General features: G+C 38.8%; 1 protein-coding gene across 5 annotated transcripts in view; it reads right to left on the bottom strand.

The window, feature by feature from the left end:
- Positions 1-19,464, bottom strand: part of CARMIL1 (capping protein regulator and myosin 1 linker 1) — a 311,565-nt gene that overhangs the window by 62,778 nt on the left and 229,323 nt on the right. For all 5 annotated transcript variants that reach the window (XM_025442784.3, XM_035710597.2, XM_025442806.3 and 2 more), the window contains exons 27-29: positions 6,082-6,257; positions 2,881-2,968; positions 230-379 (exon numbers count right to left, since the gene is read on the bottom strand). In XM_025442784.3, the coding sequence (XP_025298569.1) occupies positions 230-379; positions 2,881-2,968; positions 6,082-6,257 (414 nt within the window). The remainder of the gene's footprint in view (positions 1-229; positions 380-2,880; positions 2,969-6,081; positions 6,258-19,464) is intronic.

Below are 19,464 nucleotides of genomic sequence, written 5' to 3'. Positions count from 1 at the left end.
TAAAATTACAAATCCAAAGTATGGTACCGGGCTTTGGAGGGGGACCTGAAGCTTCAGCTTTATTAGCTTCATTAACAATCTCTGTAAGCAATAAGTTTCTGAAAGAATGATCTCTGCCAGGGAGTTTTATTTGGTCTGGTTTGTAAAGGTGAGATCTTAAAAAAAAAAAAATTTAGTAGCAAAGCCCTATGGTGATGGAGTCATGGTGTCACCAAAGGATGTGTCTTACCATACAAGTATCCAGATCTTCCAAACGCTCCATCTCCGTGAGCTCCTCCATCGTGATGACAGAGTGTTTAGCTGGCTTCTCCTCCACCAGCTCAATCTCTATGGCCTCAGGCTCAGGAAGGGTCTTGCCTCGTCTGCTGAAATGGTCAGTCTAAGAGAGTCAAGACGGGTACAAGGAGAAAAGGCACCAGAGGCAAAGGAAGAGCAGGTTAGCAGAATTCTGGAAGATACCTTCCACAAGGTGGCACAGTGAAGGATTCCACCTGTGTGTGGTTAATGACAATTTTTAACACATTCCCACTACAATAACTCACCTCTTATTATCTTTGGAGGGTGGACTGTCTTAAGCAAGAAATTACAAAACCTCCTTTAGTAATTGACAAGAATACTTAGTCTAGAAGAAAACAAGGAGTGTTCTTTTTATTAATTTTATTTTATATTTCCTCTGAAATAATTTATTTCTCTCTCTAATGCTTTAAAAGTATCTAATTAGGAGACACAAGATGTTTCCAACATTCTCAGTTTTTAAAGGGCTGAAAGGAAGGAAATTGCTAACAAAATTGTAATTGCTGCTAGCTTTCATTGTTTTCAGATCATGAATACCATATTTAATAGGATTGATTAATTTCCAGTGTTATGCTCTAGGTAAACCTAAAAAAAATTAATGATAAGAGAATAAACTGGGCTGAAATTAATAAACTCTAGTGTTGAGCTGAATCATCACTAGGAACTTTGATTAACTCTTGTGAAACGATAATTGAGAACCAGTTGACAATACCGTGGAACCTCTGGCTATACTTCTAAAGTTAAATTAGAGAACATATTAATGTAATTGGAATGTCCCTGAAAACAAAATTTCATTTTTTTTTTAGATACTATTCCTTTCATATAACAGTTAAGCTAAGCTCTCTCCTTACAATCCAAATCTGCAGAATATTAAAATAAAGCTTACTATAAAAGTGCACCCACAGGGATCCCTGGGTGGCTCAGCGGTTTAGCGCCTGCCTTCAGCCCAGGGCGTGATCCTGGAGTCTCGGGATCGAGTCCCATATCGGGCTTCCTGCCTGGAGCCTGCTTCTCCCTCTGCCTGTGTCTCTGCCTCTCTCTGTGTGTCTCTCATGATTAAATAAATAAAATAATAAAATCTTAAAAAAAAAAAAAGTACCCACACAATTCTTTTTTAAATTGAAAAAAAAAAAGTCAATATTTTCTGAGTACATTCTTTAAAGAAGGACACATGTTAAAAAAAAAAAAGCGGAAAATTCAACCCTTCAGTGTGGTGCTCATGTACGGTCACGTTGATACAATATCATGTTGAGGGCATTTTGAGGTGGTCCTTGCAGCCTTGGGTTATGGAGAAACTGTTTCTATAAAGCATGCTCCATGGATGTTGTGTCTGCTTATTTAAAAAAGGAAAAGTCTGACTTGGGAGCTCTAAACAATAACATAGCTCTTTATTGTGCCATAAGCTAGAAGCTAGTGATTCTTAGATTCTCTGTGGGGAGGAACCAGTTTTTTATATTTCCAGTTTGCCACAAACCGATAGAACTGGTGAAATACAATAAAAATGAAACTTTAGAGAAATAACTGTGTTTGTGTATTGTGGCCATCTCAAATTGCTCCAGAATTTTCTCTGTGTTTCCTCTTGCCTGTGGACCTAACCTTGTCAGGTGCCCATAGGTTCGTGGGGCCAGCTCCAACCCATGGGCAGCATTTTGATGGCACTGCTCTAGACGCCTGTCCTACCTTTTCAATTTTAGAGGACAGCCTATGTATTTTTCTAAAATGAGTTTTTCAGAATATTCATGTTGCCTGCCTCGTGGAAAAGAGGCAGTTACTGTTGCTCTCACCGTGGTGTTTTCTGGCGTCACCAACAATTCAATGTCATAAAACTGGCTATATCCAGCCTGTAATTAACCTGAAATGTTTCTCTGGGGAATATGTCATAACTTGCTTGAGAGATTCCTATCACATCACATTGCTACAATGTTCATGACGCAAGATGTAAGGAGTAACAAAACTTTCATAGGTGCCTCAGAGGACTTCCTAAAGTTAAAAACACATGAAGTGTCTGATATATTTTTTATATGCACAGTATTGGAAGTAAAGTCTCCTACTTTGATAAAACCAGTCTCTAGATGAAGAAAATTTATTTCTTCACCTCAGTTACATCCAAGAGGCCTGGCTGGGCACTCGGCAGCTATCAATCCCTAGGACATGTCCATTTTACCCTTGACTTTCTTTGGACTCCAAATATTTCATTCCCCTCACCCCATGTTTTCAAGAATAGTCCATTACCAAATTATCATATCAGAGAGCAACAAAACAAGCACACAAAAATTAATCGTAATTTTCTTAATTTTAGATCTCAGCCTCAGCATTATTTCATACCAAAACCTTTGACCAGCAATATAAATCACACAACAAAACTTCTCAATACAATTACTTCTCCTTTCCCCTTCTATTCCCTCTGGAGAAGTTCTAACATGTTCTATATTTGGAAGCACTGTAGGAGGGAAAAGCAGGATCTTGGCCCATAAAGTTGCAAAAGAGTAAAATGCAGGAAAGAAGCCACATCCCCATGTTGGAGCCTGCCCTGCTTCACAGCAGCCCACAACAGGAAGTCCCACTCAAGATGTCCACCACACTCACCAGTTTATGATGGCAGTGTGAAAGTGCATCCAGAATTTCATCCACAATCCGATCAGACAGGAAGGAGGCCACTGTCAACTTCACTTCACTATGTGAAAAACAAAAGTACACAGTGACATTTTAATTTGTATGGAAAAACATCACCCACCCTTGATGCTATGCTGTTGATAAGGTCAACTGCGATTCTGCTTCTGTCTTTGAAAATGGAATAGAAGAATGTGTGAACAGGGCTAAGGATTTCCAAAGATAAGCTTTAAGTGCTGCCATAAACACACAGGTAATAGATTTTCTTTACCAATTTCAACCTGCCTCTGCAATCTCAAAACTCAAGATTTAGTGGAAGAAATGAAAAACACCTGGGTAAAGACAAACTTAATGGGAACCACATGTACCATGTTGTGAAGAACAATTCTTCCATTGACAAAAAGGAAAACAAACCCAGGCTGGAGTAAATTAAGAGAGTCTGATTGTTAGACTTTGGTTATTACTTAAATATGCATTTCCCCCCATCTTAAAAAAATAATAAAAAAAAAAACCTCTACCGACCAAACGGTACCATACTCAACTGCTTCTGCTTGTACTCCTCATCTTCCTTCAAATTGCTACAGATTCACTGTTCTCCTGCCTTTTAACAGAGGTTAGGGAAACATTCAGTTTCTGTGCCTCTCACCTGACCTGAAGAAGGGGTCTCGACGCCAGGAAGGAACCCGCTAGCTAGTTTTGGGGTTTTCACTGATTAAGAAGTCAGCCATAAAGGTCTCACTCAGAGAGCTGTTTTTTTAGTCTGCATTGTAGTTATTGGCTATTTTCAAGAATTCAAACTCCACTTAAGTCTGTTCAGTCTGAATAATCCTACCTAAATGCACATATGCACAAATAGACACAAATGCACAACACTTTTAAAAGTGAATGTGCTAGAGAGATACCCACACTCCAACATAGCCTTTTAAAAGTTCAATCTGCTTTTGAAGTCAAGAATTTTAAATATTTTAAAGCAGGGGAAGGGAGTTATCAAAATAAAATTATTTAATCCTAAAGCTAAGGTTGAAAGTCTGTTTGTGTAACAGGGGGAAAAATCTTTTTAACCTAAAGGCAGTAAATTTGCATTGACATTTTTCCACCAAGGCAGATTTCAGATGGCAAATCAGAAAAATGGAAGCACCAAGTCTTTGATGTCTACATTAAAAATTTTCCTAGGCTAAAGATAAAAGGATGTTTGTTTAATTCCTGCCTCTGAAACAAGGTTTCAGTAGCTATTGGATTTATCTAACACTTTACTTCTTTATTCCCCAGCGGTCCACTGATAAGATTCACCTGGGTCTCATTAAAAATACAGATTAAAAAAAAAATTAAAAAAAAATACAGATTAGTAGGTCCCACTCTAAACCTGGGATGAGGGGGAAAATTAGAAATCTCATTTTGACAAGTACTTCCTCTCATTTTTTTAAGGCATGTTTGGGAATTTTACTTCCTCATAAAACTATAGAATCTGTCATTTTATTTCTCCTTCTCTTCCCCACCCCCTCTGAGTTGGGGAAGGGTAGTTTATCTGTTTCAAACTGTAGCACCAAAAAGATCCTTTAAAATCACACACACACACACACACACACACACACACACACACAAGTTTCAGGACTGTTCTATCATTTTGTTACTGGATATTATGCTTCTTTATTGAACTTCCAAACTGTAAACTTTTTAGAGGAAATAATTCCACTCAGCCTGCGTGGGCACAGCTGCATCTGACCGTATGCACAGGTGTAGCCATGCATATTTTCACTCATTCCATCAGTGCTCTGTATAATGCATTATAAAAAGCCAAGCAAGGAGTTAATGAACACAGAAGTGATTCACTGATGACAGGGGTTCTAGCCTGCTGCTCACTTCTCAGAATGTGCCCATCTTCAGAAGAAGTGAGCATATCTGCCAGAATCTGGAACTCTAGTAAAGGCATTAGAATCTGATCCACTGGTAGTTCAATCCAATAGGATAGAAGAATGGTGGCCAATACAATTTTTTTCCCTCAGTACCTAAGGGGCTTCAATAAAAATCCTAAAACTACCGGTTACAGAAATATGTAAGTATAATCTAGTCAGGGCTAGAGTGAATAAAATCACTGATCTATGGGGTCCTATAAATCTTCTAAATGTCCTTTCATTGCTTAAAGTCTGTCAAATTATCTTATCATTCAGCTGAGCTGGCCCTAGAATCTCTTATTTGTAGAAATCTACACACACACACACACACACACACACACACAGGACAGCTGTACCTGAGACCAGACACTGTCCCATCCCTGCAGAATTCCTCAACCCTCAAAGTTCCATGACCTAGCTTCCAAATCTACATTGTACTATGATTTTTGGCTTATTTTAACTCTCGTTTTTCTCATAGGCTCTCATTCAGCTACACATCATTCAGTATGCTCCCAATTCTTCAGATAAGAGCTAGGGTTTGGTTTGGTCTTGTTTGCTTATCTAAGTATTTTATTGAGTTAAGAGGGGAAACTTAAAATATTTCTGAATATAGTTTCTAGTCTGCAGACTCCCCAGTTGAGAAGAACTGAAATTCATGAAGTATCATTCAGACTGGTAAGCACTCCAGAGTTTCTATATGGGAATCCAAGGCAGTTTGTTTGATGATCACATCCTTCTCAATGTTTGTATCTTGGCGTATTTTTCAAACTTTGCCAAGCACAAATCTATGTTGATGCTCCAGAGCAGCATTAGTACGTACACTGTTATCACAGACCTACCAAAAGAACACAGGAGGAAAACATGGTGAGGCCACAGTGGGCCTCTTTGCCTATTTAGAGACTGTGCATTTGCTCAGAACAGCACAGTGGCAGAAAGCAAACTTCAGGGTAGTAACTTTTAAAGGTGGAAGATAAGCTTCAGGAAGAGAAAAAAGTGATTATAAACATATACATGCCCTCTCCCGCCGGTTAAAAATAAAACAGTTAAGAAGATCAAGTAACTAACTGTATGCTCTTCAGGAACACAGGCGTATTTGTGGTCACCTTATTTTGGAAATGTATAAACCTATGTGTTTACGCACAGCTCTATTTAGATACAGTCACTGCATATTAGACATGTCCACCACGTTCTATACGGAGAGAGCCAACAATAACACTCTTCACAGCTGCCTGCCCTGCATTCACAGAAACTATGGAACCTTGGTTTCTCGACATCATAAACCCACCTAATTTTGTTAAGGATATCGACTCCAGATTGCTCCAGCAGGACGTTTTTAACAAAGGTTCGTGGAATGGAAATCTTTTCAATGCTGGCATGAATCAAATCTTGTCGAATGTGTGCTTTTTTCATCACATTTGGACAAAGATTCTCGGCGGCATCGACCATGGACTCTAGCAACACCTGTAATGAGCACAAGTGGAGGGCAGAGGTGACAAGGTAGTAGGGGTGTGTGTGGGAGGGAGGCAAAAAGCTGAGAGCTGGTTAGGTGTGACACTGAGCCCTCAGAGCCCAGGGACACAGCAAGGTCCTGGAGCATGACCAAGGAATCTGAGTCACTCCAGGGCAACCTGGGCCTGTTGGATGATCACGGATGTCAGGTTATCACTTTATTTTTTCTTTTTTTTAAGATTTTATTTATTTATTCATGAAAGACACAGAGAGAGATGCAGAGACATGGGCAGAAGGAGAAGCAGGCTCCCTGCGGGAAGCCCGATGCAGAACTCAATCCCAGGACCCCGGGATCATGACCTGACCCAAAGGCAGATGCTTAACTACTGAGACACCCTGGCACTCCAGGTTATCACTTTCGATCACCCGGCAGATCCACCCAAGATTTGGGCTGGCACCTGAAATGTCACGGTGTGCCAGCTGCGCTTAACAACAAGGTGCTCATGAGAAGATTAAAGAAGACACATATCAAGCCTTTGTATGCCAACTGACCACACCAGACTGTTCCCCCTGCTGCCAGAAAGTAAAGTTACAGAAACCCCTAGAAAATATATCAAACTTGAACTCGTTTGATTTTGCAAATCACAGAAATTCCAAACTGAACCCTTCAATAGCTCTATCAAAACATCAGTAGTTAAAAAAAACAAAACAAAAACAAAAACAACCCACAGATCTATGCTTTTAAAAGAAAAGCTTCAGTGCTAATAAAATTGAAATTGTTACAACATGGAACAGCATGAATGGCAAACAAAAACATTTACTGGGCACTTGACAAACAACAATCAAAACTCTAGAGTCTGCAAAATGTTTCTGCACATTTTATCCTTCTGATGTCTGTGAAGAGGTGAGGTGCTTTTCATGTGATCACCATTTTGAAGTTGAAAAATGTGAGTGAGGGGAAGGGAAAGAATTTGCCAGAGATGGAGGACATGGCTGGGAAGTATGAGAAAGGGCATAACCATCAGTGTGAGACCTCAATCCGAATCCTAGCTGAGTGACACCGGACTGTACGGATTTCCCAATTTTACTTTCCTCGTGTATCAAATGGCAAATATAAAGTTCTTGCCTCCTCAGATTATTGAAGATAAAATACATTACACATGTGAAGTGTTCAAGATAATGCTCAGCACACAATAAAAATTCAGTCTGTCACAGATATTATGAATCTGTTTCCAAAGACACTACTCTCACTTCTCTTCTGCTTCTGGAAGCCAGCGGTGTCCCATTACTGTTCCGGTGTGAACGAGGACTACCGAGGCAGGATGATGGCCCGACTGGCACAGTGCTCTGTCTGCTTGTATGTACAAGCCCGTCCACTAGTAAAGCCTATCATTCTACTGCAGGATGAGCAGCAGAGCAGCAGGATGTTTATAATGATCTTGTAGAAAACCAGAGAGGACAGGGAGGAGGCAGCCACCTGAAAAGTATTCAAAAGCAACTCACATTTTGACAGCCCTTTGTCCCTATTATAACTCTAATTACTGATATCACACATTATTCCAAGAAAGCGGCAAGCAATGCAAATAAGTCCAGTTTAAGACCAATTATTTTCCTCTTTAGCATTAGAATAAACACACTCTGGCCCAGACTATGTAGCATCCAGTGCTCCTGATAAGATAAACCTCAGGTAACAACATGCTATTTAGATTGTGTTAAATTCATCAATGAGGTTTGTGATTTTCGGGAAGGTTCCCCTGCATGACAGAACAAGTTTAGCCAGAATGAATCTCACACCTAGAGAGGAGACCTGGCTTCTAGACTAGCCCCTGACTTGAAATGTCTGTGGAATATTATCACAGAATAACTTTGCAGATCTCTGCACTCTTGCTACAACATTATTTCTCAGGCCTCTTGCTGCTCTATAAATTGATAACTGCATGACTTCAAGCCTGGAAGTACAATGGAATCTTAGCCTGCCCTCAGCATTTGATTCAGTAGCTGCTTTGTGGCGAGTCCCCTGCCACTCCCTCTAGTCCAACCACTGACCAACATGACAACACAGCACTTTATATTCCACCAGAGAAGATCATCCATGGTATCCTTTGATCCACATAACAACTTTCTAAAGTGAAGGCTGATTTTCACAAACCCATTTTATAGCTAAGGAAATCGGGTCTTGGAGAAGATAAGTGACTTGCTTGAGCTCACTTAGCTGGTTAATGGAACAGGTTAGACGGGGACTCAGATCTTCTGTTTCCTACTCTGGCCACCCTACTCCAATGCCCCTGTCCATTGCCCAGAGGAGCCTTTTCCTCTTCCTTTTAGTAACCTACAATTTTCATCCCATTCCCTTGGGTCAGTGGTACCTGAGGCTACCATGGTAGACTTTCTGGTAATGGGGTTGGTAGAAAGGGGAGAAAAAATGTCAGGTAAGTCTGCAATGGAGCCTCTGACTACTTTGTATCTAGCCCCCAGTGCAGGTCCTACCTAGCACAGCATCTCCTTCCAAATATCATGGCCTTCTGCATACCAAACCATACTCTAAAATCCGTCCTTCCCACGGCTTCAAAATACTACCTACATTCCAACCATTCTCAATCAAATGTTTATCTATAACCACCTACATAATCCATACAATACATACACGATGCAGTCTGTTAACCATTTTCACCTGCATTTTCTACCACGGAAAGGTCAATTACAACACATTTCATCCTACCCTTACCCTCACCTAAACAATAACTACAATGGCAAAATCAACCATGCTCACAAAGTTTTTATTGTGATGGTACTAAACGAGACCAGAAATTTGAGTCTCCTTAGACTCGACCCACCTTAACTGTATCGACCACATCTACCTCTAAAACATGTTAAATTTACTCCTACATGCTTCCTCAAAAGCAGAAAGATGTCAGAATATTATTCATTAGCACAGAATAGAAATATCTGATGACTGCTCAATTTTCTGGCCTCATTTCTTGTCCTATGTCTATATTCCCTGTGTAACTATTCCCCTTAAATTAATTGGCAGCTCCCCACATGATGGCCTGGGCTCTGCTCCCATGCTTTGCACACATCGTTCTCTTGGCCTAGAACCCTTCTTTTCCCCCTCTATAGCCAGAACCCTTCCACACTCAGCTCTGCTCAAACATGACCTCTTTGAGGAGATCTTCTTGCTCGTCTCCCCTTATACCCTTTACACCTTTACATGACATCCTTTGGGTAATCACCTAGCATCTGGTGGGGGGACCTCAGAAATTACATGTGTCATAAATAGTCAAGAATGTAGCATCTTTTAACCATTTGGGGATGAAAGAATCCCTCTGAATCTGATGAACACTCATCCAGAAAAATTAGTATAAAATTTAGTGTGTAATTTTAGAAGTTCATGAAGAGCTAGAGGCACCAGACTCCAGATACACAACTTGGACCTGATGGCAATTGGGAAATTCTACCCCTTATTGCCAGGGCCTACCGCACTTCTTGGAACAATCTCTAGAAAACGTATAAAAAGTATTACAAGCCCAGGGACTCAATGAATATGGGTACTAAACAACCCATCTTTTCTCTCCTAATCTCTCTCTCTGTTGCATTGGTTTATCTACTACCATCCTAATTATGATAAGTCTTAATATATGGTAGGGCAAAACTATCAACTATTTTGTTCTTCTTCATAAGTGTCTGAGCTATTTCTGAGCTATTTTTGAGAATTAGCTTTGTCAAGTTTTGTTAAAAATCTGTTGGAATTTTTATTGAATTACATCCCATAATAGAGGAGTTTGGGAAAAACTGCCATCCAGTGATACTGTCTCTTCTACCCATAAACATGACACATATTTTACTTTGTTTTAGACTTTCTTTAAAGACCTTCAACCAAGTTTTGCAATTTTTCATCACTGAGGTATTATACATCTTTAATATATTCTTAGGTACCTTGTATTTTTCTGTTGATATTTTTTTTTCCAAAAGATTTTATTTATTTGAAAGAAGAGAGAACAAGCACGAGCCACAGGGAGGGGCCTACGGAGAGGGAGAAGCAGACTCCCTGCAGAGCAGGGAGCCCAATGTGGGGCTTAAGCCTAGGACCAAGTGAGCCACCCAAATGCCCCAATAATTAACTATTTCTAATGATTTTTTAAAATTAATTGTTGCTGATATATAGAAATGCAATAGATTTTTACATATTAGTCTATCTCCAACAACTTTACAGTACTAATCCTAATAACATAGCTGCAGACTCTTTTGGGGTTTCTATGTAGACCACCATAAAATATGAAAATCAGAATAATTTTTCTTTCTTTTTAATCCTTATAATTTTCATTTCTTTTGTTTGTCATATTGCACTAAGAACTTTAATATAATGAATAGAAATGGTGATAACAGAATCTTTGCCTTATTCTTGATTTTAAAGAAAATGTTTTTATTTTTTCCCCCAATAGAAAAATTCCAGACCTACAGAGAAGTTCAAAGAATGGATTAATCTGTATCCTTCTCCTAAAACTTAGAAATTGCTAGTAATTAGCAGTATTTGCTTTTCTCTCCCCCCTGGGTCATTTGAAAACAAGTTGTAGGCATCAAGACTTCCCTCCTAATTTTCAATTATTAGATTTAGCTTATTATTTTCCACCCTTTCCTTACTTCTGATACTGGCATTTAAAAAGACCATGTATTTCACTCTAAGCTAGTTTAGCTGAATCTCAGAGGCTCTAATATTACTATTAAAATTACTATTTAATTCTGAGTATCTTATTTAAAGCATACTTTCCCCTTTGACCACTGAGTTGTAAGAAATTTTAGGGGCATCTGGGTGGCTTGGTTGGTGGGCATCCGAATCTTGATTTCAGCTCAGGTCATGATCTCAGGGTTGTGGGATTTAGCCTCATGTCACCTCTGTGCTGAGTGTGGAGCCTGCTTACGGTTCTATCCCTCTCCCTCTGCCCTTACCCCATCGTGCTCTCTCTCTCTCTCAAATGAATGAATGAATGAATGAAATTTCTCAAATTTGTAAACAATTGGATTTTTGCCTAAATTTTCTTTTAATTTTTAATTTGTTTGAAATAGGACCAGAGAACACAGTTTATGAAAACTGTTGTGATGTTACGACCTCATTGGCATTTTTCATAAATATTCCAAGTATCCTTAAAAAAATTAATATTATTCTAGTCCACTTGATCAGAATTGAGAATTCTGTTGTTCCAGTATCCTCCTCCTTTTAGAACTTAACCTAAAATGTTTATTTCTTTAATATATTATTATTCTCTATCCTTTTAAAAGTACGATACAAATTGTATATTAGTTTCAGGTGTACAATACAATGATTCAACAATTCTATACACTTCTCAGTGCTCATCAAGGTAAGTGTACTCTTAACCCCCTTTACCTGTTTCACCCCTTCTCCCATCCACCTCTCCTCTGATGACTACTAGTTTGTTCTCTGTATTTAAGAGTCTGTTTTTGTCTTTTATTGTTTGTTAATTTGTTTCTTAAATTCTAAATATGAGTGAAGTCAGATGGTATTTGTCTTTTTCTGATTGACTTATTTCACTTAGCATTATACACTCTTAGCATTATACCCTGTTGTTGCAAATGGCAAGATCTTATTCTTTTTATGGCTAATATTCCATTGTATGTGTATGCATGTGTGTGTATGTGTGTGTGTGTATATATATACATATTTAACTATATATGTAACTATATATTTAACTACATATTTAACTATATATATATATATTTTTTTTTTAAACTTTTGAGGAATCTCCATACTGTTTTCCATAGTGGTTGCAGGAGTTTGCATTCCCACCAATAGTGTATAAGGGTTCCTTTTTTTCCACATCCTCACCGATACTTACTCCTTGTCTTTTTGATTTTAGCCACTGTGTCAGATATAAAGTGATGTCTCATTGTGGTTTTGATCTGCATTTACCTGATGATTAGTGATGTTGGGCATCTTTTCATGTGTCTGTTGGCCATCTATCTTCTTGGAAAAAATATCTATTCAGGTCCTCTGCTCATTTTAGTTGGATTATTTGTTTTTGGCATTGGCTTGTAGAAGTTCTTTACATATTTTGATATTAACTCCTTATCAGATATATCAGTTAGAAATATCTTTTCCTGTTCAGTAAGTTGCCTTTTTGTTTTTTTGGTGGTTTCCTTTGCTGTGCGAAAGCTTCTCATTTTGGTGTAATCCCAAAAGTTTAACTTTGCTTTTGTTTATCTTGCCTGAGGAGACATACCTAGAAAATATTTCTAGGTATGTTTCTAGGTATGTGACCAAAGAAATTACTTCCAACACTTTCTTGTAGGAGTTTCATGGTTTCAGGTTTCACATATAGGTCTTTAACCCATTTTGAGTTGATTTTTGTGTGTGGTATAAGAAAATGATCCAGTCTTATTCTTCTGCCTGCAGTTCTCCAGTTTTCTCAGCACGATTTGTTGAAGAGACTGTCTTTTCCCTATTGTATATTCTTGCTTCCTTTATCATAGATAAATTGACGATAAAAATGTGGGTTTATTTCTGGACTCTCTATCCTTGTTCCATTGATCTATGTGTCTATTTTTGTCCACTACTATACTGTTTTGATCGCTACAGATTTGTAGTTTATCTTGAAATCTGGGATTGTAATGCCTCCAGCTTTGTTCCCTGAAGACTGCTTTGGCTAGCAGCAATGTTTTGTGGTTCCATGAAAATTTTAGGATTATTTGTTCTAGTTCTGTGAAAAATGTTGGTATTTTTGTGGGGACTGCATTAAATCTGTAAATTGTTTTGGGTAGTTTGGGCATTTTAGCAATGTGGGTTCTTCCAACCCATGGGCATGGGATATCTTTCTATTTGTTCATGTCATTACTCTATCATTACTTTTTAAATGTATTTGACCAATTAGGGTAGTCATTTTCAAAGATTTCTACCATAACGGTCAATTTGTCCATTTCTCTTTATTTTTTTTTTATTTTTTTTCCATTTCTCTTTATAAATATGTCCACTTACCATGAAGCCATAGGATTAGATGCATATACATTTGAAATTATGTATTTCTAGTAAATTGGGTCATTCAATGATCTGTTTTATTTTCAGTGATGCCTCTTCTATTGTATCACTAGATCTGGATGGGAGCATTCCTCTGGTGTGGAACTAAACCCTTGTATTCCAGGGTGGCTAGGTTCATTGTCACCTGCCTATGCCAGTTGCTGTGAAAAATCAAAAATAATCTCCAAGACGTCCTAATGCCCTTCTAGGTGTGCAATATAGCCCCTAGTTTTGTGCCTCTGTTTCAGTGGTTACATGAGAAATTTTAACATGGATACTCTACTCCCTGTCTAAAGCAGCACTGTCCAACAGAACTTCCTCAAATGATCAGTCCTGACCAAGAAAGGAGCCACTAGTCATACACAACTAGTGAGCACTTCAGACATGGCTACTGCAACAGAGAAACTGAATTGTAAATTTTCAAAATTTAAATTTAATGTTAATTAATTTAAATGTAAATTACCACACTGGACACTGCAGGCCTAATGGATGGGGATGTCTTAAATCTTTTCTGGAATATGACTGGGATATTAAACTGTTCTTCCTCATTCCTTATTGATTTAAATACCTGCTTCTAGTATTTAATTTCATCTTAATTTTATAGCACAAACTAAGCATTAAAACTGTTGTTTAGGGATCCCTGGGTGGCGCAGCGGTTTAGCGCCTGCCTTTGGCCCAAGGCGCGATCCTGGAGACCCGGGATCGAGTCCCACGTCGGGCTCCCGGTGCATGGAGCCTGCTTCTCCCTCTGCCTGTGTCTCTGCCTCTCTCTCTCTCTCAGTGTGACTATCATAAATAAATAAAAATTAAAAAAAAAAAAAGCTGTTGTTTATAGTCAACGTTTCTCTTTACCCACATTTGGTATTTTTCCTGCTTGTTATTCTTTATTCTCTGTCCTTCTTTCTTTGATAATTTTTCCTTTGTCCTAAAATATATCTTTTCTTTTAAAGATTTATTTTAGAGAAAGAAAGAGAGATGGAAAGGGGGCAGAGGGAGAGAATCTTCAAGCAGACACCTGCTGAGTGTGGAGCTGGACGCAGGGCTCAGACTTACAACCCTGAGATCATGACCTGAGTTGAAATCAGGAGTGGGACGCTCAACCCACTGAGCTACCCAGGTGACCCAAAAGTATGTCTGGCTATTTATTCAGTGTAATCTAGTTACATTAAACTATCTCAGTTTTTCTTACATGAAAATGCTTTCATTTCATCCTCATTCTTAAAAAATAGGTTTTATTTTATCTATTGTTCTTGGTTCACACTCTACATTCTCTCAGAAGCACAAAGATATGCTTTTCATTGTCTCTGGCTTCCACTGGCTGCTGATTTGAGACTGTCTGGTCGGTCTTATTACTGATCTTTTTTTAATAATATGGCTTTTTGCTCCCTCTGGCTTCTTGCAATATTTTCTCTTTGTTCTCAGTGTTTTTCACTTTTTGTTAGGTGATTCTAGACATGGATTTGCTTTTATCTGACATGGGTTTCACTGGATTTCCTGAATTGAAAGATTCTGGTTTCTCATCAATGTCTGAAATTCTCAGCCACCATTTCTTCAACTGTTGGCCTTTTGCTGTTCTCTCTTTCCTTCTGGAAATCGAAATTAGGCTTATGGTAAACTTTCTAACTTAAACATGTTTCTTAACTTTTCTTACACAGTCTCCATTTTGTTAGTCTATGTTATGCTACCTTCAGACCATCTGAATTGAGCAGGCTCTGCATTTGAAATGTGATTATCAGATTTTACTTAGCATGTGTCTCCCCAATGTTACTTATGAGAATCTATATTTCCTAACTGTAAAAATAACTAATACTCAGAAAACCTATATAATATTTGTAAAGTAAATTGGATGAACATCCTTCCCATGGCAGCTACACTCCTGTATTCTTGCAGTGAGTGGGTAACTTGCTGTAATTCACCACAAGCAAATACAACATCCACACTAATGTGCCCTGAAATCTTTCTTTTGCTTTAAAAAATAAGTATAGGGGAAAAAAAGAGAACTTTTTGAGACAAACTGAGTTACTACCTGCTAAAATGCCATCAACACCCCTGAGGCCTCATTTCCTAAGTAAATCTGAAATTTACCAGTGAAGTATTTCATAGGGTATGCTGGGAGTAAAATCATGAATTTCCAAGGCCAAAAGAAGCACTCTGAAATTGAAGTCTAAAAGGGAAAAATGAAAGTTTCTTTTATGTTAAAGGGAATTCAAATCCCATTATCATCTATTATTACTCCAGGAATAAATGTTAGGATCAAAAAACAGGGAAAACAGGAAGAGAGTTGTCTTTTAAAAATATCTAGAACAGGCCAGCCCGGAGAAAATATCACCTCTTTTCAAAGGAATTTCTCCAAATGTAATTGCTTTCTTCTCTTCCAGATAGTCTGCTAAGAAAGCTGGCTCACCTGGCTATTTTGATTCCTTTTCTGAAAGGATATTTTCTGAAAGATGGCTCAGAGGGCTATTTGAACTTATTATTACCCAATATTCAAAATATCTACTGCTGACCTTCATGTAGGACAATGCTTAGACACAGGTGATATAGCCCAATGGCTTAGAAGAAGTTAACTCCTAGCAAGCCCAGGACACAATCCCAGGCCTACTTGTGCCATTTTTTAAAAATTCACTGTAATAAAAAATTATTTTTATAAAATAATCCATCCACTTTAGCTTCTGCTAGTGTAACATATTAACTTTAAAGAATTTGGGAAATAAAACTTTTTTTAGCCAGAAAAAAGTTGATACTAGTAGTGAAGTAAATAAGGACCCCTGTGGTTTAGTGAGAAAGTCAATATGGATTCTAATAAAAATTAAAATACTCCAATAAAAATAACTGTAAGAATATCAAGATACTGAAAGGCTATATGAATAGACAAGTGGGCGGGGCACCTGAGTGGCTCAGTTGGTTGAGTGTCCAACTCTTACTTTTGGCTTGGGTCATGATGTCAGGGTTGTGAGATCGAGCCCCATGTCAGGCTCTGAGCTCATCGCAGACTCTGCTTGTCCCTCTCCCTCTGCTCCTCCCCCTGCTCTCTCAAATAAATAAATAGAATCTTAAAAAATAGACAAATGGGAATTTTTTTAAAATAGTAAAATGATGTCCACTCGTCAGTAAATCAGAAGGAAACAGAGAGGAAGTGAGCTGTCTGCAGTGTATTGAAAGAAGTCTACTGTACTCAGCTACAAGGAAATTAATGAGTAACATTTGATTAAGAAGTTGTGATTGAAGGTTTGCTACAATTCATGCCAGTCACTGCCAAAGATAAAGAGATGGAACCCAAAAGGACCGAGCAAAGAAAAAAGCAAGTGGGGAACACAAAAACAGGCCACTGAGGAGCCCACACCTGCAAGACATGAGGAAGAGAAAAGCATGCTCTGACGCCTGCAAGTGAGGAAGCTGTGATGCTGACAAGGTGTCCAAAAGGCCAGCATCCAAGAATGTGGGGAATGTCTACTTACAGGAAAATATTTTTGGTCCTAAACAGATTTATATTATCTCAGGATTTTAAAAATTCAAAAGCCTCTTGCTTCAGACCTCTGACTTTTGCTCCTTCCCAAGAATGAGCAGCAAGTCTATGCCAGCCACTTGGTTTGCAGAAAGAAATGGAGCAGATGTACAGGGATATAACTTGTGGTTTCAATCAGCTGAGACAAATACAATTGGGAGCTATTTGACGGGAAGTACCTGTTGCAATGTTCCACGCTGATTATTTTTTTTTTTTGGTTTTACAGAAGTTTGTTTCTCATTCCCATCAAGTCTGCCACAGAACTGTGGGACTCTCCAGAACAGCCACTCTCCATGCAGGGGGTTCAGCATTCTAAACTACTTCAAGTTTCTGTGCAGGCCTCCCTGAGGCTGGAAGAGCTCTAGAGTCTTTTTTTTTTTTTTAAGATTTTATTTATTTATTCATGGGAGACACAGAGACAGAGGTAGAGACATAGGCAGAGGGAGAAGCAGGCTCCCTGTGGGGAGCCCGATGTAGGACTCGATCCCAGGACCCCGGGATCATGACCTGAGCCAAAGGCAGATGTTCAACCACTGAGCCACCCAGGCGTCTTGAGAGCTCTAGAGTCTTTTACCAACAAATAAAGACTTCAGCCCAGATGTTTCATGCTGATTTCATTGCCAGCCAATTCTTAGTAATGGAAGGAGTTCTCACAAATACTTTAAAGGAAAAAATTAGACCATAGACACAAACATACAATTTATAAAAGAAGGAATACAAATGGATAATAAAATCACTTGACTTATATTGGTTATTAAAAAAAAAACCCAAAGACAAAATGAAATTTTTCTAATCCTTTAGACAGAAAAATATTAAAAGATCAATATGCTAATATCGGTGAGGGTGTGGCAACATGAGCAATTGCCTACACTGAGCAGTCTACAAATGTAAGTGAAAGTCTATAAGGTACCATTTGACTGAGGCATGGGCCAGTTACAGGCATTTACCCTAAATGGATTGATCAGAAATTAGACAATACATTATGCTGGCTGTGAGGTAAAAGAAAATACGTATTGGGCTCTGACCCCTGTTCCTGGCATAGGGCTCCAGAAACCCTTGTAATCTCCTATTAAGAGAATAGTAGAAGCATCTTTTGTTCTAAAATTTGGCCTCTGACTCTGATTCCTGACCTAAAGGCTCCTAAAACCCTTATAATATCCTGGGTGGTAGGAGCATCTTGTGTTCTAATGAGGTGACGCTGGGTGGGCTTCTGAATGGTTTCCTGGTTGGGGGCTGGTCACTGAAAGACCAAACCACGATCAGGTCAGGATGTTCAGCCTTGCTCCTCATTTTCTTGAGAAGGAAGAAGGGCTGAAAATGGAGTCAGTCATGACCACATGATGAAACCTCCATAAAAATCTGAAAAGTACATGTCCAGAGACCTTCCAGACTGGTGAACATGCAGAGGTGCAGGGCAAGGGGTGTTCTAGGACGGGAAGCTCCACGCCTCCCCACAGACCTTGCCCTGGGCATGTCTTCCATCAGGGTGTTCATTTGTACCCTTTACTACATCCTTCAATAAAGTAGGAAATGTGTTGAGTTCTGTGAGCCCTCTAGGAAATTAATCACACCTAAGCAAGGTGCCATGGGAAGCTGTGATTTAATTATATAGTCAATCAGTGAGATGCACAAGTGACAACCTAGACCTGTCACTGGCATCTGAAGTAGGGGTGGGGAGGTACAGTCTTGTGAAACCGCACTCTTAACCTGTGGGGTCTGAACCTTCTCTAGGTGGAGCATGTCAGATTGAACTAAGTTGTAGGACACCCAGCTGGTGTCACAGAGAATTGCTCAGTGGGGGGGGAAACACCCACACATCTGGTGACCGCAAGGGTCAGAAGAGAAGCATTCTCCGTGAAAGTGGAGGAGAGACCCACAGGTGGGCAGAGGTTTTGGAAGACACTGGTAGATCCACATAATGAGATACTATGTAGCCATTAAAAGGATAGTAATCATTCACTTATCTTAAATTGTGTTCATGATATTGTATTGAATATAAAAAGTATTACAATATAACCGCATATATGTACAATTGTGTGGGTAGACATAGAACGTCTGGAAAATCACTAAAATATTGAGGATGATGCTTCTCTAGGATCTCAAGTAATTTTTTCATTTCTTCCATACTTGTATTGTTTAAATGCTTCACAGACTAAGTTTCATTTTTAAAGTCAGAAATAAATAGCAACATAGACAGTATCCTTCTTACATATTGTATCCTTCGTGGAGGATAAAGCAAGCGCCATTAGGTAACAGTCTGGCAGAATTCTGTACCAAACAGCCCATCCTTTTTCTGCCCCTTTTGTCTTTATTCAGAATGGATGCAAAATACACATTAAATAAAATGAAGACAACACACATGAGTCTCTCTGCATTATATACACAGGAAGACAGAGGGGCTTAAACTCCTAAATAATCCACAACATTTTCTTGCTCATTATTTTAATTTACAAGCAGAGTAATTAGCATGTTGCATAGTTATTACTGAGTCCCACATCAAATCCCTGTGAGCTGAAGCAATTTCGTTCTCAGAAGAAAACAGACAAAATAATTACAGAAATTTAGACCAGGTTTTTTTAATGCATCCTCGAGCAAGCAGATTAGAAATGAAGAAAACCTTCTGAAGGTGAAATTTCTCTGTGTAGCTATGTTTTGAAGTGGCCTTAAGAAAAATTGAGCCTGGGCAGCCC

Source organism: Canis lupus, chromosome 35, assembly GCF_003254725.2.
Source record: "Canis lupus dingo isolate Sandy chromosome 35, ASM325472v2, whole genome shotgun sequence".
NCBI classification, from domain to species: domain Eukaryota; kingdom Metazoa; phylum Chordata; class Mammalia; order Carnivora; family Canidae; genus Canis; species Canis lupus.
This window is presented reverse-complemented; position numbering and strand designations above follow the sequence as displayed.